General features: G+C 42.2%; 1 protein-coding gene across 1 annotated transcript in view; it reads left to right on the forward strand.

Moving 5' to 3' along the window:
- znf330 (zinc finger protein 330) overlaps positions 1-26,232 on the forward strand; it is a 33,873-nt gene extending 7,641 nt beyond the window's left edge. The window contains exons 4-11 of the mRNA XM_060926506.1: positions 42-61; positions 221-291; positions 2,178-2,254; positions 11,402-11,528; positions 11,629-11,733; positions 11,830-11,876; positions 22,361-22,478; positions 24,309-26,232. Coding sequence (XP_060782489.1) covers positions 42-61; positions 221-291; positions 2,178-2,254; positions 11,402-11,528; positions 11,629-11,733; positions 11,830-11,876; positions 22,361-22,478; positions 24,309-24,577 — 834 coding nt within the window. The 3' untranslated portion in view covers positions 24,578-26,232. The remainder of the gene's footprint in view (positions 1-41; positions 62-220; positions 292-2,177; positions 2,255-11,401; positions 11,529-11,628; positions 11,734-11,829; positions 11,877-22,360; positions 22,479-24,308) is intronic.
- Positions 26,233-26,640: the final 408 nt, after the last annotated feature.

Consider the following 26,640-nt stretch of genomic DNA (forward strand, 5'->3'; position numbering starts at 1 on the left):
TCTCAGTTTCTCATTACCTCTTCCTGTTTGTCGTTTTTCAGGACTGTGATAAGTGTCTGAGGTGAGCTCGTGGATTTGCTCTGACCAACACGACTTTCAGGAGATTTTTCTTCTTTGTTCTGATTTGTTGGATAGAAGACGTAAGTGTGCCAGGAAGGTGTTGATTTTCCTGTTCTAATGAGCTGCTTTTATTTTTGTTTGTTTGTGCTCTCCGTGTCAGGCGACAGAAGAACAGAGCGTTTTGTTACTTCTGTGTGTCGGTGCAGAAGCTCCCCATGTGCGCTCAGTGTGGTACGTTACCGTTCCATGTTTATGCTGTCTGGAAGGATGTACACGAATGTTTGAGCTCTGTTTCAGGAATTCCTTCTGAGGAAGAAAAGCCATGTCTGGAGGACAGCTGAGTTCAGCAGAGTTCCATATTGCGCCGTGCAGCAGGACAGAACAAGCTCCTGCTGGAGTTTTACAGAAATGTGACCAATGAAAATATTATGTTTCGGAGATGAACCTCCCCTCCCTTTTTTTTGGTAGTTAAAGCAGTCTTTTTCTGTGGTTAATTCCCCCTTCTTTTTTTTTTTTAAAGTTTTTTGTGTATTTACATCTCTTTTCTGAATAATCTTTGTGGTTAAATGGCTAATAATTTTTTTGGAAAATTTTGAATAGTTAAATCTCCATTTTATGTTTTTTTTTTTGTAGTTAAATCCATTTGTTTTTCTTTTTTATTTGTAGCTAATGAGCCATTTTTCTTTCTTTTTTTTTTGGTGGTTAAATCCCACATGTATTTGTATGTGGATCCAATTTTTCAGATTTTTTTTAAGGCTTATTTCTGGTTAAATGCCTGTTTTTTCTTTTCTTTTTTTGTAGTTACATTTCTGAATAATCTTTATGGTTAAATGGCTATTTTTTAATTAATTTTTTGGAAATTTTTGAATAGTTAAATCCCCATTTTAGGATTCTTTTTTGTAATTAAATCCGTTAGTATATTTTTTTATTTGTAGCTAATGAGCCATTTTTCTTGGTGTTTTTGTGTTTTTTTTTTTTTTTTTTTGGGGGGGGGGGGGATTAAATCCCGCATTTATCTGAATGTGGGTCCAATTTTTCTTTTTTTTGGAGGTTTATTACTGGTTAAATGCTTCTTTCTTTCTTTCTTTCTTTTCTTTCTTTCTTTCTTTGTCTTGACATCTTTTCTGAATTTTCTTTGTGGTTAAATGGCTTATTTATTTATATTTTTGAATAGTTAAATCCCGATTTTATGATTCTTTTTTTTTGTAGTTAAATCCATTTGTATCATTTTTTTTTTATTATTTCTAGCTAATGAGCCATTTTTCTTGATGGGTTTTAATTTATTTATTTATTTATTTTTGTTAAATCCTGCATTTATTTGTGTGTGTATCCAATTTTTCAAATTTTTTTTTTTGAGGTTTATTTCTGGTTAAATGCCTGTTTCTTTTCCCTTTTATCTTTCTTTTTTGATATTAAATCCTCATCTTTCTGCGGTTGAACTTTATTTTATTTATTTATTTTTTTACTGTAAAAATACTTTGGGTGATGTTTTCAACAAGCTGCCACCACAAATTTTTTTAGAATTTGAGTCGTGTGTTTGAAGAATTCATTTAGTTAGTTGTTTATTTATGCAACTTTTTGTTTTAATTATTTATTTATAAAGTAATTATAATACCTTTTTAGAAATCTCTTTCCGCAATATAGCCTCAGGTGCTGACATGGAATAAAAAATAAATAAGTAAAATTGCCCACTCACTCTTCCTGTGGTTTAATCCCACTTTTGATTCTCCCCCCCCATTTTTTTTTGTATTTAAATCACTTTAAAAAAAAAAAAAATTTTTCTTTATGCTTAAATCTTTTTCTTAATTGTTTTGTGGTGAATTTTCTTTTGCTGGTTAAATGCTTTTAAAGTTTTATGTGATAGTCCTTTTTTCTTTCTTATTAAAACCTTTTTATAGTTTTTTTTTTTTCCTGGTGAAATCTGTTTCTTGTGGTTGTCACTTTTTAAATTCTCCTTTTCTGTGTTTTCATGCTTACATCCCTTTTCTGACATCTTTGTGGTTAAATCTTTAATCTGAGTTTCTCATGAATCTGAGTCGTCAGTGATGATCCGACTGCTCTTAAAGTCTGATGTGTCTTCATAACAGTGATTTTTCTTCCGTTCACTGTTTTTAAAGGGAAAACCAAGTGCATGAAGTCCTCAGACTGTGTGATAAAACACCCCGGGGTTCACAGCACGGGCATGGGCATGGTGGTAAGCACCCCACTCATTTCAATGTTTTCAGTTTTACTCTTCCTCACTGTCTGGCTTTAAAACGTAGACGTTCCAGACCAGGAATTGAAACCACCTTTAATATGTGGGAGGAGATGAGACTTTATAGGAATAACAGCAAGGTTTTGGGAAAGTTAGACATGGGTTCCTTTGAGGATAGCATGAATTGGTTCCCCAAAATCCAACATGAGCAGGAGGCCACCTTGTAAATACCACCATACTGAACACACACACACACGCGCACACACACACACACACAAAGAAAAAAAACCATACAGTATTCTCAGGGAAGTAAACTGGTTTGTGAGTTGTTTTTTTAAGTTCAATTCAAATGAAATTCTTACAGCGACTAGTAGAGAAGTGACATTTTTACCCTGAATTCAGGATGTAACAAAAAAAAAAAATCATCACAATACTTTATGTACCACAGTATTTATAACCTCAATTCCAAAAAAGTTGGGACACTGTGCAAAACAGAATACGATGATTTGTAAGTCATGGAAACCCTGTATTTCATTGAAAATAATACAAAGACAACATATCGAATGTTGAAACTGAGCAATTTTATTGTTTTTTGATAAATATATGCTCACACCATATCCTCCCAGCTAAAGAGGAGAGGGACCATCCGGCTTGTTATCAGTGCACAGTTCAAAATCCAGCATCTGTGATGGTATGAGGGTGCATTAGTGCACATGAAGAAGAAGAAGAAACCTTTATTTGTCACATGCACACTTCAAGCACAGTGAAATTCATCCTCTGCATTTAACCCATCTGAAGCAGTGAACACATGCAAACATTTTAACTAGGAATCTGTTAGCAACCTTAAACAACCCAATTCCAAAAAAGTTGGGACGCTGTGTAAACTGTAAATGATTTGCAAATCACAGAAACCCCTATATTTCATTGACAATAGTACAAAGACAACATATCAAATGTTGAAACTGAGACTTTTTATTGTTTTTTGAAAAATACATGCTCATTTTGTTTCAAAAATGGTTGGGACAGGGGGCGTCATGGCTCAGGTGGATAAGGCGCCATACCATAAATCCGGGGACCTGGGTTCGATTCCGGCCTGAGGTCATTTCCCGATCCCTCCCCATCTCTCTCTCTCTCCCGCTCATTTCCTGTCTCTACACTGTCCTATCCAATAAAGGTGCAAAAAGCATGCACACACCCAGAGCAGTGGGCAGCCACACACAGCGCCCGGGGAGCAGTCAGGGGTTCGGTACCTTGCTCAAGGGCACCTCAGCCCAAGGCCGCCCCACGTCAACCTAATTGCATGTCTTTGGACTGTGGGGGAAACCGGAGCACCCAGAGGAAACCCATGCAGACACGGGGAGAACATGCAAACTCCACACAGAAAGGCCCTCGCCGGCCGCTGGGTTTGAACCCGGAACCTTTTTGCTGTGAGGCAACCGTGCTAACCACTACACCACCGTGCCGCCCATGACATGGATAGCTTGTACATCTGGGAAGGCATCATTAATGCTGAATGATATACATGTTTCAGAGCAATATGCTGCTATCCAGACAAAATCTTTTTCAGGGAAGGCCTTCATTCTTTCAGCAAGACAATGCCAAACCACTTTCTGCACATGGCCCCATAGTAAAAGAGTCCAGGTGCTAAACTGACCTGCCTGCAGTCCAGACCTGTCTCCCATTTAAAACTTCTGTTGCATTATGAAGTGCAAAATATGACAAAGGAGACCCCGAACTGTTGAGCAACTGAAATTGTAAATCAGGCAAGAATGGGACACTGTTTCTCTTTCAAAACTACAGCAACTGGTCTCCTCAGTTCCCAAACGTTTACAGAGTGTTGTTAAAAGTAGAGGTGATGCAACACAGTGGTAAACATACCCCTGTCCCAACCATTTTTGAAACAAAATGAGCATGTATTTTTCAAAAAACAATAAAAAGTCTCAGTTTCAACATTTAATATGTTGTCTTTGTACTATTGTCAATGAAATATAAGGGTTTCTGTGATTTGCAAATCATTTACAGTTTACACAGCGTCCCAACTTTTTTGGAATTGGGTTGTTTAAGGTTGCTAACAGATTCCTAGTTAAAATGTTTCACAATCTTAAAGATTTTAAACCTCGATTCTGATTATCCTGAGATTCCGAGTTCGAATCCTGACGATGCCACAGTCATCAGAGACCAAGAGCACAGCCAGTTTTGTGTTCTCTGAGTGGGCGGGATAATGCTCCTGTCTGCCCAGTCACACCAACACGAGGCAATCCTGACCACCTGTGAGCTCATGTATGTAGAAGAGGGTGGATAGCGTTGTCCTCTGACTGTTGATGCTGCTCTGAGACATGCACAGTTGTTTGAAAAGATGCAGTTAGCCGAGTCACAGAACTGTCAGCCCATCAGGACAAGTCGTAAATCTTATGGATTTTTTAGTCTTTGTCATGGCGTATTCTCTTAGGCTACGTTCACACTGCAGGCTGAAGTGACTCAAATCCGATCTTTTCGCCCATATGTGACCTGTATCCGATCTTTTATTGACAATATGAACGACACAGATCCGATTTTTTCAAATCCGACCCAGGCCGTTTGGATATGTGGTGCTAATTCCGATTCCTATCCGCTCTTTTCATATGCGACTTCAGTCTGAACCGTCAGGTCGCATTCATCCGACTTTCACGTCATCAACAAGCCACAAACGTCACTATTCTGCGCTGAAGTAGGCGGCGGGTCTCTCAAAAAAAGTTACAACAACATGGCGCATAATCACGGGCGCAGATAGAGGGGGGGACGAGTCATATTTAAATTCACCTCGTTCAGTCCCCCCCACTTATAGGGAGGAAAAAACGTCTATGCTGTCTTTCTTTGCATAAGGCAAACCTCACGGAAAAATCAAAAGACTAATTACCATTCGGTTTATTGAGGTGCACAGCAGTGTATACATATAGTTGCAACAACTCACATAAAACAAAGACTGATATTCGGTTGGTTGAGCTGCGCAGACTGCACAGGTTGCGAGCTCGAGCTTGGTTGCTATGGTTACTAACAACAAGTTTGACAGGCATATCGGGGTTGGGGTTGGTTTGCTGGCAGCTTTGTCCCCCCAGTTCAAAAAACGTATCTGCGCCCCTGCGCATGACATCAATGCGAGGGATGCTTCGGGCTGTGAAGTTTCTGAATCTTCTCAATGGAAGGACGCAGAGGTTAGGGAGCTGATTTCCATTTGGGGGGATGCAGCTATTCAAGCTAGATTGGATGAGTCATACCGCAACCGGGCGGTTTTACTTCCGTAAACACTGGCCATGCTCACTGCGTGTGACGTCGTCGTATCCTGCAATGCGCATGCGGAACACTTTTAGGTCGCTTTTCGTTCATACTGAGGATCACATACAAGTCGCATATATTTGTTAATGTGAACGACCTCACAAAAAAATCGGAATTGAGCATTAAGCCTTGCAGTGTGAACGTAGCGTCTGTCTTACAGATTCCTAGTTTTTCATCAAAACGTTTTTATTCTGTAAGTACTTCTTCCGTGTGGTCACAGTGCACATTATGCACGAAACAAGCAATAGATTTAATCAGAAACCACCGTGTTACGCAGGCAGAGGGTCTCATTCGCGACGTCTCGGCGATTATCGTCCCGTGACCAGGTTTGCTAGATGCTTGAAAGCTCAGACTTCGATATCGTACTCAAAAGTCAAGCATCCGCATGAATGAAACCAAATAACATTTCGCGCCATCGTGGGTTGAACAAAAGAGCTTGGACCCATTCTGTTTTTCCAGTCGAGTCATTTTGAAGGACGCACAGAGAGAAGCAATGGGAACCCCGGCAAAAAGAATGAGCTACAGCAGGAGGTTTCTTCCTGAATGGGTTGACCTGTTTAAAGGGAAGGTTCTTGAACTTTATGAAGTTAATTATGGGATATACTTTAACACGAACGTCATATAGCAAATTATGATGTGGGAAAAGTGCTAGTGAAGTTGTTTGCTTTTCAATATATTATGCCTCAGAAACAACATACAGTTGTCTTGTTAGCTCATCCCGCCGTAGGCCAGGCCGGACGAGCTTATGCGATCGGGTGTCGTCCGTCTGTCATCGTCCATCCATAATTTACAAAAATCACGACTACAGGATTGATCAGATTTCAATCAAACTCCATATACAATGTTCCCCAGGTGGATGTGCATAAAAGTTGTCAAGATGGCGGTGCCACTTGTCATATTCACGATTTTATGGGCCTCTGAAATTTTTGGGTGACCCGTCACACCATACACTACTGTTCGTAAATTGCTAGGATGTTTTCACTGAAACTCACCCAGAAGACTCTAAAGACATGTACCAACAAGATTTGTTCACCAGGTGGCGCCACCTTCCATGGATGAGGCTACAGAGGGGTCACATGTAATTTCACGAAAATCGCTACTCCTCCTACAGGAGTGATCAGATTTTGATCAAATGCTTATAGAACGTTCCCCAGGTTGGTGCGTATAAAAGTTGTTAAAGGAGATACACAGAGCCATGGCCTCACTTTCGTTTATAAATGCCTTGAGACCTCAAGAATGGCACAGGAATAGTTTTAAGCGTTAACAATAAATCTAATATTGTAATTTTTATGATTAAAGTGATTTATATAGGTTGCGGTCTCATGAATCACCTTGACGTCCGTAACGTCACAGCAGGAAGTCTATCGGTCTCATCACCATTTCCGCTGTACTAAAACACAGAGCTGACTGCAACTCTGATCCTCCATTTTGAGCTAATTTATCACCATGCCATGTAGATGTGTTGCTGGCTGGTGCAGCAACACGACAGAAGGTGGATTTACGTTGCATTCATGGCCCAAGAATCTTCAAACTGCAAAGATTTGGACGCGTTTTGTGAGAAGTTCACGGGCACATTGGGCGCCTATGAAGTGGTCTCTCCTCCGCTCTGCACATTTTACTGAGGACTCGTACGAGACCTCTGATCTGTTGAGGAGCGTTGGCTATAAGCCCGTATTGAAAGAAGGTGCAGTATCAACAATTAAAGGAAAAGAAAGCTACAAGAAAAGGAAAGTATTTATTTTTTTAAAAGGAAAGTGAGTTCAGTTGCACCAGTCCTCCTGGAGTGAGCCGAGGGTTGTTGCTAAAACCCGGGACGGGACACATCGCTCAGGCAGTGACCTCCCCGCAGTTGTACCTAAAACCGGTGACATCCCGTTTCGTCCTGGGTTTTAGTAATTGCCTGAGCTCAGCAGTAATGGTGGAACACAGTATGAAGAAAACAGTGAATGAGTGGAGCAGCCGTCTTATTTCTAAACTGGATATTGCTGGCATCTCGCCCTTACGTGGAAGAAGTGAATGAACGGAGAACTGAACGAACAACTGAAAGTCAGATTGTTCCAAAAACAATCGGCCGCAATATCGGCCTTCAAGAAGCGAGAACACGGACGGCTAAGCTCTAACTCTCATTTGGATAAAAAAAACAACACCACGTTGTTTACCTGCATTTCGATTAATCAGGGCTGTGAAAAATCCGCAGAATTCCGCGAATTTGGCCGCCAAAAATATCATTTTAGTAAATCATCTAATTTTGCAATAAAAATGGGGGGGGTGTTCTTTTGCGACAATGACAGACCGGTTTACGGCATTTGCGCCATGCTTACAAACCACGGCGCAAATCTTGTGCTCTTTTAAACACACTTTCAATATCAACGGTTTTGAAAAGGAGAATTTCGCGGTATGTCTGTGTCACGGAGGGACATTGTTCAGACGGAGGACGGTGAGACCGACGATGTCAAAAACATTTGACAAGGAAAACGGCATCAAAAATCCATGGAATTGGCGATGGCTGGAGTTTAAAGCCGGTAGTGAATATCTCCATGAGCACATACGGAAGATAAAAGAACCGGGGAAAGCTTACCGCATCTTGTGCCATCAGGATGTGAAGTACGGTTCTGGTGGAAGAACGCGTTTGGTTGACCATGTTAAAGGAAAAAAACATGCGGAATTGGTGAAATTGAAGCTGTCGAACTATAGATTACCAGGTAGACCATCTTGTTCACATTTATATATTCAATTTATTATAATAATAATAATAATAATAATAAACAGTTCAAATTAAATGGCATGGTTAAGAAAATATTTGCTTTCAGGAGATGCTTCGACTCTATCAATATACACAAAATCTGTTCAGCTTCTGGGGCCCTGTGGGCCCCCGGCTCCTGGGGGGCTGCTCCTCCCAGACCCCCTGTTAAAATTGTTTCTTCGGATTTTGTCATTTCTATTTCACAGCCCTGATTAATACATGTAACTTGTATTGTGTGTTTAAGTTACCGGTATAAGATTATTTAATTTGCTTCGGAATGTGATTGTCTCAGTTCATCTGATTATTTAATTAGCCTTTTATGTTTTATCAGTGAAAATGCATGCATGCACAGCACATGTATGTTGCATAAGTTATAACACCCATCCTGTTTTAATGAAAGTCAACCCACAATCAATAAAGTCAAATCAGTCTTAGTTGAGCAAGTCAGTAACGGTATTTCTTACTTTCATCATAAATTTTTATTTATATGACTTTGGTCTATAGCTGTAAAAGGCCTCGGCCTTAAAACCGGTTATCACAGTGACGTCACGCACTCAGGGCTGGCTGGCTCAGCTGGGCGGCTCGAATGCCAACTTTGTGGTCGATTTTAACTCTCAAAAATATATTTTTTGAATTCCCATTTATGCAGCATACAAGAGTCAAGGATGGAGGTACTATCCACTCAGAAATGTATTTAAAAATAAAGGTTCTGCGTATCTCCTTTAAGATGGTGCTGCCACCTGTCATATTTAACGTTTTATGGGCGTTTGAAAATCTTGGGTGACTCGTCACACCAAACACTACTGTTTGTAAACTACTAGGATGTTTTCACTGAAACTCACCCAGAAGACTCTAAAGACATATATACCAACGAGTTGTTCACCAGGTGGCGCCACCTACCATGGATGCGGCTACACAGGGGTCATATGCAGTTTCATGAAAATCACTACTCCTGTCACAGGATTGATCAGATTTCAAACTCATATACAACAACAGTAGCCGGTATGAGCGACAGCCTCATTGAGGTTTTTTTTTTGGTGAAGGCTGGACTCTGAAATGCGTCAACAGGTTATGGGGTCACCTCACGGTAGCGTAACGCACTTGGAGCAAAAGTGCTATCTACCCTATTCCACATACATTTCGCACAGATGCACATGATTGGCTTCACAAAGTTGCTGTGATTGACAAGGGAATGAATTTGCCGTCCCTCCTACCCAGACAGTTTTGCTTTCTTAGGCTCTTGGATAGCTACAGGTGGCTTTTCTGTCGAGCCACAAAGGAACCATACTACCTTACTACACTATTTAGTAGGCTAGTAAGCAGTTCGGGTTGCAGCCTTTAAGATTTTAAATTGAGGACTTACGGGTTGCTTTGACTCTACAGTGCACTTAGTATAGAGGATGTGCAGTCACGTGACCCGTCCGTGTTTACTCCACCATATTGGATGGCTTCAGGATTGTTTACCTTGCGCGAGCGTAATGGATCCAGGGAGTAATCCCCAAGAAAATTCGGAAAATACCCCATCTACATCGCGCGATAACTTGTCTAATGGTGATGATACACGGGGCAACTTTTTGGGCAATGTTGCCGAGCAATGTTGCTGGCAACGGGCAACTAGGTGAGACAAAGGGCAACTAACAATGGGCAACAACAGTTAGCAACGGCAGTTTACATTTAGCTAAAAAAAATCGATGTCTTAATTTTTGCTGTGAGCATTTAATCAAGCTGTCTGTTGTTTTTTAGAGCTTTGGTGAGGTAAATTCCTCCATATAGAATATTAAAATAACTTACCGGCGTAAAAACAGATGAGGAGTCTCTCCATCTCTTCACTCCACGACACTGAGCGGCCGCCATATTTGTTTGAAATTTCTGATCTGAACCTCACCGGAGGTCACATGACTCGATACTCGCGTTCTGATTGGCTTATCTCAAAAAGTTGCCAGAGATTATCAAAACCATTCAGAAAGAAACAATGTTGCCCAATCTCAATAGAAAAGAGTCAAAACGCAATTGCCCAGCAACATTGCTCGGCAACATTGCCCAAAAAGTTGCCCCATGTATCATCACCATAAGTTTGTTGAGCATCTTGAAGGTGACATGAGGCAGCGTTACGTGGAAAAGTGTTCCAGGTTGAGGATTGCAGATCCGTACAACTTGCCGCAATCCTTGTTCAGGGAAATTCGGAGCTGCGGTGCCGGCGATTTGCCCGATCTGGCCTACCACGACATTTTACAATTTTCTTGTTAATCGTGAATCGTGTTACACTGGCCAAGCCCTCAAAGCTTACAAGAGCCTGGAAGCTTATAAATATTTTGTTGCGGGATGGGTATCCCAACTATACCTCTGGAAGGTTCCAAAGAAGAATGTCTACTTGATAACCTCACGGGTAAGTGGCATTAAGACGTTTATCATAAAGAGACTATGCAGGACGTTTTATCGTAAGAATGTTCGAAATCTAATTTCAGTTCCAGATAATGACAGGGTTGTAAATATGTATGTTTTTGTCTGAAAAAAGTTAGAGATCAAGCGGACTAACGGCCACAAACACTGTTCTGTCTAGTTTCTAAGTATGCAGTTATCATTCAATCTGAAAATCAACTTAACAGATGTACTAGGAGTATTGAATTAGAAGATTACACCTACCTGATATGAAGTGTTCTCTACAAATTTGGCTGGTAGAACTGGGGTACCAGTTTTCTCTTCGCACAGCGGACACCCATTTTGCGCGTCTCTCCTCGTCTGCGGGGAATCTAAAATGACAGGCCCTCCTTTTGGCCCTGTCTATTGGTACAACCTAATGCTGTACAAGATAACCGTTCTCGAAAGATCTACTCCCACACACTTGATAATTAGAACGGGTTCGTCTAAGTTCTATGCACGGCCTTGCCGTCCAAGATGGCAGATAAACAAATATCACGTGACCTCGTGATGTCACGTGCACACACACTATACAGTGTGGAGCATCACTGGTATTACCCCAACCTCCACCAAGTGTCATCCTGACCAAAATGTAACATTTATACCGTATGTTTGTTTTAAATCTGATTTTTATGATTAATGGAGTATGTTCCTTCCTTTTTGGGAATGCCTAGGGAGCGATATGTGACTTCTGCGAGGCCTGGGTGTGCCATGGAAGGAAGTGTCTGAGCACACATGCCTGTTCTTGTCCCCTGTCCGAGGCAGATTGCATCGAATGTGACCGCAGTGTGTGGGATCATGGTATAAATCAAACACTGACTCTAATTTAAAATGCAGACATGAACTTAGGTTGTTTGGTTCTCCAGAAAGGATGTGTTTTCTGAAATATCCCGTCCTACAGGAGGTCGAATCTTCCGCTGCTCTTTCTGTCACAACTTCCTGTGTGAGGACGATCAGTTTGAACATCAGGCCAGCTGCCAGGTCCTGGAGGCAGAGACTTTTAAATGTGAGTCTGTGAACACTAGTGCAGCTAGAATAGCTTTCACTCTTCACCACCTTCTGGTTTTAAAGTCTTCCTCTTCAACCCTGTCCTGATTTTTAGGTGTTTCCTGCAATCGACTTGGCCAGCACTCGTGTCTCCGGTGTAAGGTGAGGTGATGAACGTGTCTTTTCTTGTCCTTGTTCAGTAATCATGATGCCATTTTGACTTCTAATCAAAGATCTGTGTTTATAAATATTCATACACAGTAGATCTTGATTATGTCTCTGGTTCAGGGTTCTGTTCATATATTTCTGGCCTGGAAGTTGTTTTCTGGCCCAAGAGCAGTTAAAGCTGCTCAGCTCTTCTCCTTAACCTTAAAAGGGAAATGAAGCCATTTTTAAACTTGGTTTATTTCTTAATTAACATGTTATTCAATTACGTTTTCGGTTTTAGTAACCTTATATCGTGACTCGTATTGGTAACTAATTGCAATTCAATATTCTACTTATCGGCCTATTCGGTTTTTAGCCATGTTGAATTTAGTTCGTTTGGTCCACGGCAGGCGTCGCTTATCCGCGCGATCTTCACGAGACTTGTGCGAGACTTCGAAACGTGAAGAAGTGTCAGCCAGGTGTCAGTGCCGCCATTTTGAAAACTGTTTTCCAAACGAAATATTGCACAAAAACGAGTTTAAATGACGATTCCTGCCTACTTTTTTCAAACTTTCCCGATTGCTATCAAAACAAACAAAACTTCCAGCTTGATTACATCAGCATTCGAAAGAGGGCGTGCGCGTCTTTTGACAACCCCTGTGCCTGAAATCACTCCCTACTCACTATATAGTGAGGACGCCATTTTGTAGTGCTGTCTGAAACCTTAGTGAGGATTATTTACACCCTATATAGTGCACTCAAAGTGTCCCACAGTGCATCACGAAAAATAGTGTACAATGATGGTCACTAACCAAAGCAATATATCCCATCATGCATTGCGGTCGCACTGAAAGAAATCAAATTAAAAGTTTCAAATTTGATTTAATAAAAGGCAGCGGCAAAGAAGAAAGTATTCAGCCTTGATTTAAAAAAAAAACAAAACAAAACTGAAAGATGCAGCAGACACAAAGTACTTTGTAGTTAGTAATGTAGGAAATGCGCTCAGTATAATATGGATTTATCACACAAATACATGCATGTATTTATTATTTTGAAAACCCACCAGCCGACTGATCTGACATGTTTTAATTGTGCGACAGTAATGACGTACATACCAGCGTGACGGAGTAGTGTCCGAAAGCGTTTTTTCATTTTACCAATGAGCTCATTATATAGTCCTCTATGCAGTAATTCTCTGTTACCCCTTTTCCACCAAATCAGTTCCAGGGCTGGTTCGGGGCCAGTGCTGGTGCTGGTTCACAACTCGTTCAACTTGCGAGCCAGCTGAGAACCAGTTTGCTTTTCCATAGCTCGCGGAGCTATGTCAGTTACGTCACTGTATATGTCATTACGTCGCTGTATACGTCAGTTACGTCGCTACGTTTGCATAAACCTTGGCGTGAATATCGAAGCAAAAACAACATGGAAGCAGCAGCAGCAACAACAATAATAATAATGGATGGCTTCGCGTTTGTACAGCTGTGGCTTCTCGTTGCTTAAAAATGGCGATCTTTCGCGGTCTTGTTATTGTTGTTGGTCTTAACAACTCCGCTCCCCCGCTGACGTAAGCGGTTCTTTCCTCTGGCCCAGCAGAGAGTTGGTGCTAGCCTGGAACCAGTTTTTCTGGCCCCAAAGCCATTTCTTTGTCAGTGGAAACAGAAAACCCGGTTCCAAACTAAGCACTGGCCCCGAACCAGCCCTGGAACTGCTTTGGTGGAAAAGGGGCATGTGTAGGGAGTAGTCAACGAGTGATCGATTTCGGACACGGGGAACGTTGGTAGATGTCGGTCACTTTGATTTCCGCTGTACGTTTTACTTCCGTCCTACGATGTCTCGCACAGGTCTCAACGAATCTCGTTTATGGCCATCGCTTTGACATATGGACCGATATATTACAGAGCATATTTCAAGCACTCATAACTTGCTATAGCAGTGACAAAATATAGCGATCAAAAATGCATTCGTATATTTAATAAAATGAGAAATAGAATTTTGATGATGATAAATTTGCCTTCAGTTCCCCTTTAAAGACCCACCCATGTGATTCACCCAGTTCACGATTTGATTCGATTCATGATATTGAATTAGATTCATGATATTTAAAAAAAAATAAAATAAATGAGAGATTATTGCCAAAAAAATTGTTGCATTAAAAATAAATCTTTTGTTTCATTTTCTTAACAATAATTTACCCACATTTGTAAAGGTTTGAGTAAATGATAATGGCCCGTTCACTACAATATGCCTTTTATAAAAAAAGAAAGTTAACAATAAATTGGCCTTTTCTTAATAAACTTTTACGAACATTTGTACTCCCTCCATTTGATTCTCCTTTCATTATCTTTCAGCAGTCTGTAAAAAGAAAAGAGAGCTCTGATTTCTTGTTAACTCTATTTGCACAATCAATCGCATGGGTTAGCACTGGGTTAGCACTATCGCCTCATAGCAAGAAGGTTCCGGGTTCGAATCTCGCAGCCAACAGGGGTCTTTCTGTGTGGAGTTTGCATGTTCTCCCCGTGTCTGCGTGGGTTTCCTCCGGGTGCTCCGGTTTCCCCCACAGTCCAAAGACATGCAGGTTAGGTAAAATACCCAGCCACTGGGGTTGTACAAGAAAGTGTATACTTAGTGCCGGTCCCATAGACTGGAGAGGGTTGCGTCTTAGGTGTAAAACCTATGATGGGTCGAGTATGCGGAACAGATCCGCTGTAGCGACCCCTCTTCCTGGAAGCAGCCGTAAGAAGTACAATCAATCACACTACAGCTCTTTCTCATTTTCGATCTGTTTTTTGTGTGTGTTTTTGTGGCATTAGAGCTGTCTTACTTCCACCTATGGTGAAGTCACGCACATTCCTGCTATTATTATTATTATTATTGCGCCCTCTGCTGTCCAAAAAATATGATTACTAATGCCACTTTTCCACTACAAACGCGGCTGAGCCGTGCCGTGCTGAGTCGGGCTGAGCGGGGCTGTTGGAGTTGCATTTCGACTACAACCGCGCTGAACCGTGCTGGCTGGAAGTGGGTGGACACATTGGGTGGAGTTAGCGAAAGTGGGTGGACGTCAGGTGATGTCGCTAAGCAGCGCAAACAGTGACATCAGTGATCTTTTAAGCGGTAGTCTCACGACCCGGATAGTAAACAATAAACATGGAGGACATGGAGTCGTTAGTGTTGCTGGTCTTGGTGCTGTGGCTTGTTGTCACCGACAACGCGGACAGATACTGGCAAGAGCGTATAGATGAGGCGAGGCGCATAAGGCTTCAGAAATTCTTGTAATTCGTAATTCTTCTCCTTCCGGGTTTACGGTGTTTACAGATCCCAGCGTGCTCGCGGGGCGTGTGTGGGCATGTGAGGACACTCCTCCTCACCAATCAGTGCACAGGGGAGTGTCTGCTCACGCCCCCAGCCTCACTCGGCTCGCTTTGGCTCGCTTCAGCCCCACTCCAAAACGGTGCGAGTTTTAGGGGCTAAGCAGGGCTGAAGCGAGCTGAGTCGTGCTGGTTTTTGGTAGTCGAAACGCGAGCCGTGTCGGGCTGAAGTGAGCTGAAAAAGGGTAGTGGAAAAGGGCCATATGCTAGGAAGAATTGGGGCAGCCGTGGCCTGAAGGTTAGAGAAGCAGCCTTGGTCCCAAAGGGTTGCCAGTTTGATTCTCAGGACCAGGAGGAAAAATGTGAGGAGTCGAGTGAATAAATAGCATTTTCCTCTCCCTTTGTATCATGGCTGAAGTGCCTTTGAGCAAGGCACCTAACCCCCAACTGCTCCCTGGGTGCTGTAGCATAGATGCCCACTGGTGTGTGTGTGCTTGCTTATTGCTCATGTGATTTTCTAAGCTGCTTCCAGTTAGTTTGTAATTTTTTTTTTCTTTTAAAAAGAAATTACTACATTACTAAAAGGAAAAAAACCACAGTATCAATAATATCTCAAAGCATATTGTAACATAATTGATCACAATATTGATATCGATATTATATCGCCCAGCCCTAGGTAAAGCGCTCTCTCCATGTTATTTTATTTGCAAGTAGAGGTCAGTTTCACAGCTCAAATACTCGACAGACAAAATGAGCTCACCCTTTAAATCCTGGATGAGCAAATCTGAGGATTTGTTGCGTTTCTGCCATTGCTGATGGTCAACAAAATGTAATCACAGCGATCTGCGTTTGTGGAGACAGAATACTTTATTTGCAGTTGTTTATAATAATCGGTTCCATACAGAGACTGCGTGAAATGCTGTGAGAGAAAAACAGAAATGATTTATGGCTCAGAATCAGGTTGTCAACAAACTATCAACATCCTGCCATGTTGTAAAGGGCACAAAGGCATATGATCAGTGTGCATGCTGATATTAGATTAAAAAAAAAAGACATGCGGGGGTTATAAGTGGGACCGCCCAACCCTGGAAAACACACAGCAGCTCACAATGCTGTTGTGATATTGAGGCTCGGTTTGAGTGAGTCCTGCTGAAATCCTGTCTGTTTCTTCATCAGTTATTAATTCATGTTCATTGCTATTTCTGTGACCCTTGAGTATTTTGTGAATTTATGGTGACATTTCATCATGCACATGCAGGGCTCGACATTAAAGCTAGACTGCCTTTCAGATTTTTTTCAAGTGTAGGTCATAAAAACAATTTTCCCTGACACCTAATTATTTTTGTTTCGTGGACCGAAAGCTACTGAATTTGAGTCACAGACTTCTAATTTTATTAGTTTTTTTTTTAAATAGAACAAGTAATGAATTTAGGACCATGTGGCTGTAAATTCTCCGCTATTTTTTCCTGCTTCACCATGACCCAATTCAAGATACTACATCATGCATCACGTGGTGGGCTTTCCCTGTTTGCACAAGGCATAGTGGGATACAATTTGAAACAGGAGAGAAAAATGGAGGATGTGAGTGTGCGAATGAAACGTGAAAGACCAGCTACAGTAACGGAAAGCGAGAAGAAAAGACGTTATGTTATATACGAAGGAAAGGAAACGCAAGACCAAACTAATGAATATCGGCGGTCAGCGAGCACCTCGGTGTGATCAGCTGTTCGTTTAGTGACAGAATAATGTTCATGTACGGTCAAAGGTAAACCTGCGCATGCGCACACGGACTTCCTCTGTCTGCTTGACTGCGCGAAGTGAGCAATTTCATGCACATTATTTGCTCGGGAATCCCCTCAAATTAAATAACTTCCCAGCCACAGAATGGCCTGAGATTTTACAGAAATAAATTTTTCTCATGATGACCAAATTTCAGAGGGAACTAAATTTCACCGATTTTTATGAAATTGAAAGGCTGTCCGGCTGTAATGGCAGTCCGACTGTCCGGGACAACCAAATGTTTGGGACAAGTCAAATTCACATCTGCCTGTCCGAGGGAAAAAGTTAAATATTTGTAGAAAATGACCATTTTTATGGTAATTATTCAAGTGTGACATCAATAAAGTTCCAACAAAACTAGTTCAATCCCCTCACTGATCCAGCCGTGTCATTGTTGACAAAATTCCAGGGAAGCCGAGTAGAGTGTGTGTGTAAAAATAATCACATCGTAATATCCAATTATAAATTATTAGACTTCATCAAAATCAGAGAAATGCCGATCAAGTACCTCAATAAAATAAATATCTGTGGTGAATCTTCATTTCATTCGGACTTTCGTAGTGTTTTTCTTTTGTATGGTTCACGTTAACAATCTCAAATGTGATAAAATATTTCGGGGAAATTTTACGACAGTGCCGAACTCGCTCACGGTTTGTTTTCATTCACAACGTGATTCCGTCACCGTTCTCATGCCCAACTTGTTTTCTTTAAATTAATTTATACTTCAGGTTTTACTGGATTAATCAAGCTTTAACTTTATTTCCTCCAGAAGCCTTGAATTTGGATGAGTCTGAGTCTTAAAACTGCAGATCAGGTAACGGGTTAGAACAACACGCGCGCCGTAATGGGGCACTGGATAGTTTTTGTTAATTGTTAGACCAGGATATCCAAAGGGAACTTGTGCAGTTCAGTGTTGACCTGACCATCCCCAGCTTCAAGGAGGGAGAGAGCATCATGGAGTGGTGGGGTCATGTCTTCGACAAACCAGACAAGTACCCCTCCCTGGGTGCACTGGTTAAGTGTTGCCTCTCCATCTTTCATGGACCTAGAGTCGAGTCCTCATTAGTCTGATGAATGATGTAATTGATCAAAGGAGTGGCAACATGAATGTGGAAACATTTAATGCAATACAGACGGTCAAGTACACGCTGATGTCCGGGGGAAGACAGCTATGCAGCTCTTTAGAAGGGAGGACGTGAAGTTTGGGGAAGTGGACAGAACATTGTGCAAGAACATTAACTCTGCAGCAGCCACATACAAACACCAGCAGAGGGTGAACAAGGAGGAAAAGCAGCAGCAGCAGAGCAAGTATGGCTCTCAAGCAACTTTCAGTGCTCAGCAGGCCAAGAAACAGACTGCTGAAGGAGAGAAGCGGGCAAGGCTGAAACATGTGGCAACTCGGCGAAAGCGGGCCATGGAGACACTGGTGGTCCAGGCAAATAAAAGGAAAAAATGATCACTATTCCTTGTGTTCCACTTTCTTCGTTCTATTATTCGCATTTTTTTCCAGGGCATAATTTCACTATAACTACATGTATTTGTACTGTATGCCCTTGTACAAATGTCAATACAGTATACTTAGTAAGGAGGCTATAATATTTATTCTGGGGGAGGACCCCCCAAACAAAATAAAACAAGACCAGAGGCCACGTCACCACTCGCGCACCCTTCTCACCTTTTTCACCCCTGACCCGTTTTCATGCCTGCTTTAGCACTGAGCTTCCACTGATGTTAAATGTGTTGGAAGGAGCGAAGCAAGATAACATCATCGGAAACTAAAAGCGGAACAGAAAGACAAATAACATGATTTATTACTTCAGAACTGACCAAAAAAAAGCAGAAGCTTTGCAGGAAATGGTGTGTTTTTAAAGAAGAAGAAGAAACCTTTTATTTGTCACATGCACAGTGAAATTCATCCTCTGCATTTAACCCATCTGAAGCAGTGAACACACGCACGCACACACACCCAGAGCAGTGGGCAGCCACACACAGTGCCCAGGGAGCAGTCAGTCAGGGGTTAGGAACCTTGTTCAAGGGCACCTCGGCCCAAGGCCGCCCCACGTCAACCTAACTGCATGTCTTTGGACTGCGGGGGAAACCGGAGCACCTGGAGGAAACCCACGCAGACACGGGGAGAACATGCAAACTCCTCACAGAAAGGCCCTCGCCGGCCGCTGGGTTCGAACCCGGAACCTTCTTGCTGTGAGGCGACCGTGCTAACCACTACACCACTGTGCCGCCCTTAAACCAACATTAGCTGCTTTTGGAGTTTTTCTTGAGCATAGAGCAGAAACTAGATTTAAAGGAAATATCTCGCAAATAAACAAATTGAGCTTAAAGTCGGTCTTCATGTCCTTTTTAAAAAAGCTGCATGTTGAATGTGTTCTTAACCACTAAAGTGATGTAAATAGACGCGACTGTTTTTTGTCAGGGAGGCCGCCATAACTCCATCGTGCGTGATGACATTTTCTCTCATCACATCACTCCTGTAGAGGACGGCCCCATGTGGACAGTTGAAAGTCACACTAGGAAGACGCTCTGGACTCTTACAGTAATGCTTTTATGGCTGAGGACTACAGTTGACTTGCTAAAGCCTAGGTCACAACCGGACGTACGATTTTTTGGCTGTGCGATTTTTGGTGTTTCCCAAATCGCTGCGTTTTTTTTTGTTCGTGGAGAAAGACGCACGTTGGCTGTAAGTTTGTCTTGCAACCTGAAAAAATGTAAGCGCCCGTAGAGTTTGTTTGACATGACAAAGAACCTCTGCGGCCGGTCTGCGGTCAGTCTACGGCTCGAAAATCAGCACGTCACACGCGCGCCCTCCGTGCGTTTCTTGCGTTTTTTTGCACGTAGACTGGCCGTAGGAGCACGTACGGCCGATTGTGACCGAGGCATAACTTTAGGTCTGCAGTTGTCATGAACAGTTTTGCACTCAAGTTTCCATCAATGAAGAGTTATAACATCAACGAAACTGACTTCATGTTAAGTGTTAAAAATGTTGTCTGTTATCACCCAAATGAGGATGGGTTCCCTTTTGAGTTTGGTTCCTCTTGAGGTTTCTTCATGTCGTCTGAGGGAGTTTTTCCTTGCCACCGTCGCCACAAGCTTGCTCACTGGGGATAGATTAGGGGTAAAATTAGCTCATGTTTCAAGTCATTAAAATTCTGTAAAGCTGCTTTGCGACAGTGTCTATTGTTAAAAGCGCTATACAAATAAACTTGACAGCGGAGGTGTACAAGTGCATGCTGTACTAGACTACAGTATTATATTATGGTCTAGCGTGACTTCTTGGTCAATTTGTTTACATTTCTCCACAAAAATTATGGCAATGCAACATTAGAAAAGGAATCAAAATAAAGTAGTGGCTAGTTTATTGCCTGTTTATTTAAAAAATATATATGTGTATATATATATATATATTTTTTTTTACCTGCTTATCTTCCGTCCGTATGCTGTCGGTGTTTTGTGGTGAAACAAAGTCGGGATCGTGTCGGGCTTCAGTTGTTTTTGCCTTGTGTCTCGCTTCTTCCCAGTGATTTTCTGGAGGACTTGTATGAAAAAAAATCTTCTGTAAAATGCTTACTGTACAATATGCTGCTTTTTCAAGGAGTAAAGTTTTCTCACTTTACTTGATGAAGCCACTCGACCAAACCTCTTGGGTCCAGGACAGAATCAGGAAGACATGCGGAATCGTACATCACACAGCGCCACCCTCACTTTCGTCTCCTAATACATCCATGTATCTGGTTAATCCAGTATGGCCGCACCCGGGGAAATGACCCAACGGACTGATGTTACAACTATAACGTTTTTTTTAAGCTAAAGTCCGCTTAAATTTTTTTCATCTAGAACATCTTCTATTAATGTATAATGATGACATTTCATAACACCATACTTTCAAAATTTCCTGGTTAATCGCTTTAAAAATCCCGCACAAAAATGGAATGAAATAAGCCCCGCCTCCTGCACGTTTAGACGTCATGAGGAAGCATCAAACGCTTAATTTCAGCGTAGTGTATGTTTGCGAGGCAACCGGAAGTCCGTTCATTCCTATGGAGGCATCCTGTTTGCGAAACTCCTTTTTTTTTCCAGTCTGGAATTTGCATTGAAAAATCCGGCAGATTTTAGAGAGACCAGGGAGTTAGCGCTGATAAAATGAATCAGCCAACAGGCTACTTCGTTCAGTTCCGTTGCTTGACTGTGTTGATAGTCGTGTAATTGTATGATGAAAAAGAAATGAATTGCGAATTGGAGTAATTTTATTTTGCGAAGAAATGCGCTAAGCCTAAAGGCTATACCATCTAGATCGGCATTTTTGTTGCTCTAATGCTCCATGGATTATTGCATAATCCATATTCCAAATGACTGGATGTGGGAAAACAGATAAATATAGTGGCAAGCAGCGATGAAAGGCCCGAGCACCTCCGGTTCCGCGACCCGTCACACGTGGTCATCCAAATCCGGAATGAATCTGACGAACCGTTTAGGAGCGGTATAGCAGATATTGATGAAAAAGCCACCCTTTCTGTTGCCAAATGGTGGCGCTATACCAGAGGGTCACTTTGGGCATGTGGATAGCATCAGAACCAGCATATCCTATAACCTGTGAAGTTTGAGGCATGTCAGGCAATGCATGGTGAATTTATGACACATTTCCTGTTTGTGTAGCTTAACGTATAAATTCATGGTATAAATTTTCAAGATATTGTAAATCCCTTCACAATTCAAAATCAGCACCATCTTGACATCATGTATACCCAATCCGGCGGCAAACTGCCTCAGAGGAGAACGTCAAAATGTAACAAAACGCACAAAACCAAAAATAACTCACTTCCTGTTGAGTATGGCGAATACAATGTACATTGCAATTTTGTTCATCTTGGGGCACCCCACACGTCTACCGAATTTGATACGGATAGGTCAAACTATATACCGGGCAAAAGTCTCAACGACGTGGGGGCTCCATGGAGTGACCCAGACACACCCGAGGCCAAGCCTCTATCCCAGAGTAGCAGTGGCCAGGGCTGATGTGTGTACCAAAGTTCATGAGTGTTCGCCCAAGTCTTGAAGAAAATAAGAAAGAATCCTTCGTAAAACAATAGGTCTTGTACTTCCGGTGCTCGGGCCTCATGATGCGGTGGTGTTTGGATCCGTTTGTAAAGAGATGCAGTTCCTTGTCTTGAGCACTAAAGGGCAGTAGAATTACTGCTGCAAATCTTCTTTTCATGACGTTTTAATGGACTTTAATTGTGGTTTGTCTTCATTCATCAGTTTCATTGTCACACACAGGCAGCACAGAGTTTAAAAAGACTTGTAATGGATGGGTGTTTTTATATTAAACAATAAATGGCTGCACGACCCATGGAGCATTTCACGCCTCCAGGAGTGTATCATGGTTTTGTTTCCTTACAGGCCTGCTACTGTGATGAGCACGCTCGAAGCAAAGTGTTTAAGCAGGAGAAAGGGAAGCCGCCTCCGTGTCCTAAGTGCGGCCACCAGACGCAGGAGACTAAAGATCTCAGCATGTCCAGTGAGTGTGTAATGGTTCTTCAGCACACACATATATAGCCCTTTTCCACCAAATCAGTTCCAGGGCTGGTTCGGGGCCAGTGCTTAGTTTGGAACCGGGTTTTCTGTTTCCACTGACAAAGAACTGGGTCTGGGCCAGAAAAAACGGTTCCAGGGTAGTACCAGCTCTTTGCTGGGCCAGAGGAAAGAACTGCTTACGTCAGCGGGGGGGGGTGGAGTTGTTAAGACCAACAACAATAGCAAGACCGCGCGAGGGTGCCATTTTTAAATAAGCGACGAGATATCATGGATGCAGTAAAGCAGCAGTCATCCATTGTTGTTGTTGTTGTTGTTGTTGCTTCTTATTCTCCGTGTTGTTGTTGCTTCGATGTTCGCGCCAAGGTTTATGCAAACGCAGTGACGTAACTGACGTATACAGTAGGGGTGGGCAAAAATATCGATACGGCGATATATCGCGATACTTTGTGTTCTGATTCAATATCGATACTCGAAATTTGAATATCGATATTTTTTCAAATAATAAATCATGTTTCAGACGGGTTTGTAAATCCAGTACGACTTCTGCACCTCCGCTCCGCGAGGTGTCGCTGTGCCGCTACCTCACTGCAAGGCACTCTTCGTCTTCTCTTTTTTTCCCGGCGGTTGCAGTGAGGAAAAAAACAAGCAAGCATGGCTTTTAACGTAAACCTAGAGACGCCGCCGGACTTTAAGGCAGATGTTTGGAGGCACTTTGGATTCCAAAGGAAAGGAGAAAAAAAAAAAAACAGTGAGCCGGACAAAGAGTACGCACTTTGCAAAACCTGTTTGGCTCCAATTAGATATTCAATTTCTACTGCAGGTGACATAATCAGCTCTCAGAGGAGCTGTCTCACCTCTGAGCATGCTGACCAGTTGCTCTTCCTGAAGAAGAACATGCAGTTTTGAAATGTGTGCTCACAGTACAGGTTTGGATTAAACTTTACACAAGTACTAAGCACAAGTTAAATGTTCTCAGGTACATGTTCTCAAGTTTACAAAGAACAAATTGATATTAGTGTTAGCACTGAAATGTATGTGCAGTCTGCAGTGCAAGTTTTAAGTTTTCATAAAACAATTTGATTCTGCTTGTTAAGCAGCACTGATGTGTCCATGCTTACAGAAAAGTTGAGAATACTAGCACAGAAATGGGAATTTTCTGTATGTTGTAGTGAAGCAACTCTTGGTTTTGCCAGCAGTGGAATAGAGACAAATATACATGTCTGGCAAGAGTGTGTAGTTATGTATGTGAAATGTAATTTTACAGTGGTCAATAAATTCTGATTTTCTTCAGTGACACAGATATCGTGATGTGGTTGAAATTTCTTGCAATGTATCGATTATCGCAGAATCGCTGTACCGTGATGTTATCATGGGCAAAATATCGCCATAGTATCGTATCGTGAGGTATCTGGTGATACCCAGCCCTAGTATACAGTGACGTAATGACGTGGTTCCCCTTAGCACCCTGAGCTATGGAGAAGCAAACTGGTTCTCAGCTGGTTCGCAAGTTGAACGAGTTGTGAACCAGCACCGGCCCCGAACCAGCCCTGGAACTGATTTGGTGGAAAAAGGGTAACACACAACTAACATTCCTGCTGATTAGTGTTTGTTGAACTAGTGTACAGAGACTTCACCAATGATTCGTGATTATACAGTCAGTATAATGCTGGTGTTTAATCGATACTATTAATAAGAATTATAAATAGTGTCACACAAAGCCACTGCGAGACTCCCTGACCAGAAGTCCAGCTTGAATCGAAAAACAGGAAGACGTTTTTGAATCTGATTCTTTTTTATTTGGTCCCGTTTCCAGCTCGGACTCATAAGTTCGGCCGGCAGAGCTGCGCCGACGACGATAGCTACTATTCCGGCGCATCGGGATACAATTCCTATTGGAAAAGCATCGCCTCCGGAGGAGCCGCAGACCAGGAGGACGAGGAAGATTACGAGGATGAAGAAGAGGATGAGGATGACGAGGAGGAGGAAGATGATGAAGAGGACGACGATGAGGCTGAAGCAGTGGATACGCTTAATAACCTGAGTCTCGGTGTGGGTTCAGCTAGCGACAACAAAGTAGAGTAGATCGGATTAATGGGTTCACAGCTAGTCAAGTGTTTGAGAGTTGTATTATTAAAGATTATCTTTAAAATTCATACCTGGCAAATAAATGGAGGAAGTTAGAAATGACTAGTGAGAATCATGACAGTAATGTTAACCGCTCCGTGCTAGCTTGGTTAGCAATGTTCATATTCATAGTTAAAGCTGCTTTCATACTTCAGCTGTATGTTTTATATGTAACGATGGGAGATGGGCAGAAATTCATCCAGTTTTTAAAAAGTGCTGCTGAATTTATTATTTTTTTTTTGGGGGGGGGGAGCTTTCCAAAGTTCAAAAAGTTCAACTTTTCAGAAAAGCACAGACTGGCAATAAACTTTAAATAAGATAAAGTGCGTGAAGATATGAAGTTTATCTTCGAGTGGTGAATATATTCACGAGAGAACGAAGGGGTGCCCTGTAGTGTTCTTTATATTATATCGACACATCCACATACAGAAAAAAAAAAAAAACCAAACAAACAGCAAGTTAATCATCTCATCTCATTATCTCTAGCCGCTTTATCCTTCTACAGGGTCGCAGGCAAGCTGGAGCCTATCCCAGCTGACTACGGGTGAAAGGCGGGGTACACCCTGGACAAGTCGCCAGGTCATCACAGGGCTGACACATAGACACAGACAACCATTCACACTCACATTCACACCTACGCTCAATTTAGAGTCACCAGTTAACCTAACCTGCATGTCTTTGGACTGTGGGGGAAACCGGCGCACCCGGAGGAAACCCACGCGGACATGGGGAGAACATGCAAACTCCACACAGAAAGGCCCTCGCCGGCCACGGGGCTCGAACCCAGGACCTTCTTGCTGTGAGGCGACAGCGCTAACCACTACACCACCGTGCCACCACAGGTTAATCAAAAGAATTAAAATTTTTAACCGGTTTGCCATTTTGACAATGCGTCTAGTCAGAAGTGACGTCACTGGGAGTGACGTCATCGGAGTGAAATACCGGGAAAAATGTCACTCAGATCTGCGATGTATTTCATACGAAAAATGTGAGTTTTTCAACACGAGAAGATAAACTTCATATCTTCAAGCCAGCGTCTGATTTATCTTTTAATATCGACACATTCACAAACAAAAAGTACTCAAATAATTCATCGATTTCCTCAGGACTATGCCACGGTTTTGGAGTTCGTATGAAAAATACGAGTGATGTATTTCCCAGTAAAATACTCGTCTGTTATATAAAAATGGAGCGAGAGATAAAATATCTCTATGGTGGGAAAGCAAGCGAAAAATAAAAATCCCCAAACATGCAGTATCATGTAAAATTTCACTTTGAGTAGGCGACCTTAAGCAATATTGCATTCATAATTGTGCAGTTCTCCTGTATATCAGCACAGATGTGATTCAGCCAGCCCCACCCATTCAGTAATCCCAGCCATGCTGATGGTCAGTATAACCACACTTTAGTGAGTGCAGTATTGCTTTTATGTGACAGTTTTATAAATAGGAAATTAATTTGGAGTAACCGATATTTCAGACACAACATGGCCTAATAATTTGTTTAATTTTTGATCCACGAATGGATAAGAATCCATATTCACTAATGGCTGGTCAGCGAGCGAACTCGCGTTCATACGTTGTACATTCCCATTAAAGATGCATCTGGTCAAATTGGTTTCCTTTCTTCTTTTTCATCTGATCAGCTTCATCTCATCTCATCATCTCTAGCCGCTTTATCCTTCTACAGGGTCGCAGGCAAGCTGGAGCCTATCCCAGCTGACTATGGGCGAAAGGCGGGGTACACCCTGGACAAGTCGCCAGGTCATCACAGGGCTGACACATAGACACAGACAACCATTCACATTCACACCTACGCTCAATTTAGAGTCACCAGTTAACCTAACCTGCATGTCTTTGGACTGTGGGGGAAACCGGAGCACCCGGAGGAAACCCACACGGACACGGGGAGAACATGCAAACTCCACACAGAAAGGCCCTCGCCGGCTACGGGGCTCGAACCCAGAACCTTCTTGCTGTGAGGCGACAGCGCTAACCACTACACCACCGTGCCGCCCTCTG

This window comes from Neoarius graeffei, chromosome 7 (assembly GCF_027579695.1).
Source record: "Neoarius graeffei isolate fNeoGra1 chromosome 7, fNeoGra1.pri, whole genome shotgun sequence".
NCBI classification, from domain to species: domain Eukaryota; kingdom Metazoa; phylum Chordata; class Actinopteri; order Siluriformes; family Ariidae; genus Neoarius; species Neoarius graeffei.